The following is a 3,510-nucleotide window of genomic DNA, read 5'->3' on the forward strand; positions in this document are numbered from 1 at the left end:
ATCCGCCTGCCTCTGCCTCCCAAGTGCTGGGATTAAAGGCGTGCGCCACCACCCGGCTGTTTTGTTTTTCGAGACAAAGTTTCTCTGTATAGCCCTGGCTGTCCTGGAACTTACTCTGTAGACCAGGCTGGCCTCGAACTCAGAAATCCCCCTGCCTCCCAAGTGCTGGGATTTCAATGAACTTTTATTACCTGTTTTTTACCACCCCGAAGGGATTTCTCTATCCCTAAGTACCTACTTTCTCATCAATTTATTTATTACTTATTTTCTTGAGTTGATCTCACTGTGTAGATTAGACTGGCCTTGAACTCGAGAGTATTACTGTCTCTGCTTCATGAGTGCTGGGATTTAATGCCTGAGCCACCACACTCCGCCTCCACTATCTATCTTTGTGACAGGGCTACACTCTTAATATAACCCTGGCTGGCCTGGAACTTGCTCTGTAGACCAGGCTGGCCTCAAACTCCTGCCTCTGTCTCATGAGTATTGGGATCAAAAGCATGTGCCACCATGACCAGCAACCAAGGCATTTTTAAAAAGTTAGTTTTGGGGGTGCTGGAGAAATGGCTAAGGGCTTAAAACCCCTGGCTGCATTTGCAGAATACCCTGATTTGATTCCCAGTACCCACCTACTGGCCCCATCTCTCCGAGGGTACCAGGCATGCATGCTATTGCAGATTCATTCATGAAGATGAATACTTCCACAAGTAAAAGAAATTTTTAAAAAAAATGCGTTGGTGGAAATAGCAACAGTAAGTTCCACAATAAAGTGGGGAAGTCTGAGCTTCCGGTCATAGATACCCTCTGATAACAGTCTTAGCTTTTGGGTTGGTGGAAGGGAGGGGCCTGTTACTGCATCCCAGGATTTTACCCCATGGTTATAAAGATGTTTGTTCACACACAGATAGGTTAAAAAATGACTAGGGAACTAAAGATAGTCCACGGTAATTCGTCTTGGAGCCTGCAACATTCTGGCTCTACATACATAGTTCTAGTCAGTCAACTAGTCTTTTAGAATGTTGAACAAAAGTGTTTAGTTTTAGCCGGGCAGTGGTGGCACACACCTTTAATCCCAGCACTTGGGAGGCAGAGGCAGGGGGATTTCTGAGTTTGAGGCCAGCCTGGTCTACAGAGTGAGTTCCAGGACAGCCAGGGCTACACAGAGAAACACTGTCTTGAAAAAACAAAAGAATCCATACCAGAGTCCAGAAAGCATGTGGCTCCTTCACTCTGCTCTCCTCATTCACAGCCTCTGACCCAGATGCTAAGGGGGTTGACACGAAGTGCTGTTTTCTAGAAAGTGCAATGTTGTTGTCACTTTCTACTATTTTCAGTTGTTGGAACGAGAAGCAAAATATCCTTCCCCCCTATTTTTCTCAGAGAAGGCATGCAAATGATTTGTATTTGATTTCTCCTAAAATATCAAAACTATTAGCATAGTTTGTTTTTGCTTTTTTTTGAGGTAGGGTCTTACTATGTAGCCTTGGCTGGCTTGGAATTCACTCTGTAGACCAGGCTGGCCTCAGACTCACAGAGCTCTTCCTGTCTCTGCCTACACCTGGTGCTGGGATTAAAATCCTGTGCCACCACACCTGGTTCAGTAAAGTTTTATAGCCTCTTAAAAATCATTTTTGTCACACAGCATGCTTAAAATATATGGGCTAGTGCAGAAGGAATAGTGAAGTCACTTGTCCCCTCTCTCTATCATTCTTTAGATGAAGTTTAAACCGAGACGCTCACTTCTCAGTTCCTTTCGGGCATCTTTTGGAGTAAAAAAGTATTGAATGACTTGAAAGGTGTCAGCCATCCCTTCCTGTCCTTTTGCCATTTGGAAAGTGTCCGGTTTAAACACACAGAGAAGACTTCCAGTGGCCATGTTTGTGGCACACGCCTGTCTTCTGAGCACTGGGGATGTGAAGACAGAATTATAATCTAGAGCAGCCTGCCTATCATAAAGAACCAGAAGAAACAGGCAGATAGACCAGAATAACTCACAAGCAATTACACACAGAACAACTCACGGGGAACATTCTGTAATAGAAGAGGATGCATCTCTGTCCCACACCACCCTTGAACTTGTATTCCCTATAGGTTCCTTTTTAAGGTTTTTGTTGACTTGTTGTGTTCTTTGTTTGAGACCTGTGATAGAATCCAAACTGATAGAAAACTGGCAGCACAGCCAAAGGATGACCTTGAGTTCCTGATCCTCTTGCCTGGACCCAAATGTTGGGAATATGAGCATGTGCTACCATGCCTAGGAGAAATACCAATTTTAATATAAAGTATGATTTTTTTTTTTTTTTGATTTTTCGAGACAGGGTTTCTCTGTATAGCCCTGGCTGTCCTGGAACTCACTCTGTAGACCAGGCTGGCCTCGAACTCAGAAATCCACCTGCCTCTGCCTCCCAAGTGCTGGGATTAAAGGCGTGCGCCACCACCACCCGGCCTAAAGTATGATTTTTAAACTATGGGCAATCAAATTGAAATTTTAAAAAATATTCTGTAGTAAGCCTATGTGCTGTTATGCAGACCCTATGTATTTGTATTGATTAGCTAGTGATTCTTAAATATTACAAAAACATTCATGCTGGAGGAAAGTAGTAACAAATCTTCTAAAGGGCATTGGTGGTACAGGAGACATGGCCCTGGAGTTAAGGGTGAGCTGCTGTTCCAGAGGACCTGAGTTCGGTTCCCAGCACCTGTGATAGATTACAACTGTCTGTAACTTCTGCTCCAGGGGCTCCGACACGTTCTGGCCTCCAGGCTCCTGCGCTTAGGTGCACACACCTTCCCATACCCCTTAAAATAAAATTGTTTCTAAAAGGCTGCTGTACTAAGTGGTCCATTTTTTGTCCCCCTTTCCTTGGAAACAGATCTAAAGCGGTTTGCTGCCTATGAAGTATAGCCACACTCAGCTTGTGTGCTGTCCGCCGCTGCCACCATCCACCGCTGCCACCACCACCGCTGCAATGCTCGGGAGATTGCCGCTTCCACAGCTGCTTTTTGCTGCCATCCTTGGATTTGCTGGAGGAATATATATTTATCAGCCAATATTTGAACAATATTCCAGAGATCAGAAGGAATTAAAAGAAAAGGTGAAATTGTTGCAAGAATCAGAAGAAAAGGGGAGCTAATTCTGCATGAACTGACATTGTAGACATTGCTTAAAGTTCTATTGAAATCCCACATGGACTATTAATCTAGTAAGAATTTAGATATGTTTTAAATAAATCATGGGTAATGGATCTAAGTTATTTATGGGTAATGGATCTAAGTTATTTATGAAAGTAGTTCTTGGGCTAGAGAGATGGCTCAGCAGTTAAGAGCACTGACTACTCTTCCAGAGGTTCTGAGTTCAATTCCTAGCAACCACATGGTGGCTCACAACCATCTGTAATGGGATCTGATGCCTTCTTCTGGTGTGTCTGAAGACAACTATAGTGTACTCATTATACATAAAATAAATAAATCTTTTTAAAAAAGAATTATTTTTAAAAGAATATATGAATA

General features: G+C 43.2%; 1 protein-coding gene across 4 annotated transcripts in view; it reads left to right on the forward strand.

Moving 5' to 3' along the window:
• Positions 1 to 3,254, forward strand: part of Pigbos1 (PIGB opposite strand 1) — a 3,676-nt gene extending 422 nt beyond the window's left edge. For 3 of the 4 annotated variants that reach the window (XM_031343054.1, XM_031343052.1, XM_031343055.1), the window contains exon 2: positions 2,874 to 3,254. In XM_031343054.1, coding sequence (XP_031198914.1) covers positions 2,895 to 3,134 — 240 coding nt within the window. In that variant the 5' untranslated portion in view covers positions 2,874 to 2,894 and the 3' untranslated portion in view covers positions 3,135 to 3,254. Of the gene's footprint in view, positions 1 to 76; positions 753 to 2,873 lie in introns of those variants that run through there. The other variant, XM_031343053.1, reaches the window with a different exon arrangement.
• Positions 3,255 to 3,510: the final 256 nt, after the last annotated feature.

Source organism: Mastomys coucha, unplaced genomic scaffold, assembly GCF_008632895.1.
Source record: "Mastomys coucha isolate ucsf_1 unplaced genomic scaffold, UCSF_Mcou_1 pScaffold23, whole genome shotgun sequence".
Lineage (NCBI taxonomy): Eukaryota > Metazoa > Chordata > Mammalia > Rodentia > Muridae > Mastomys > Mastomys coucha.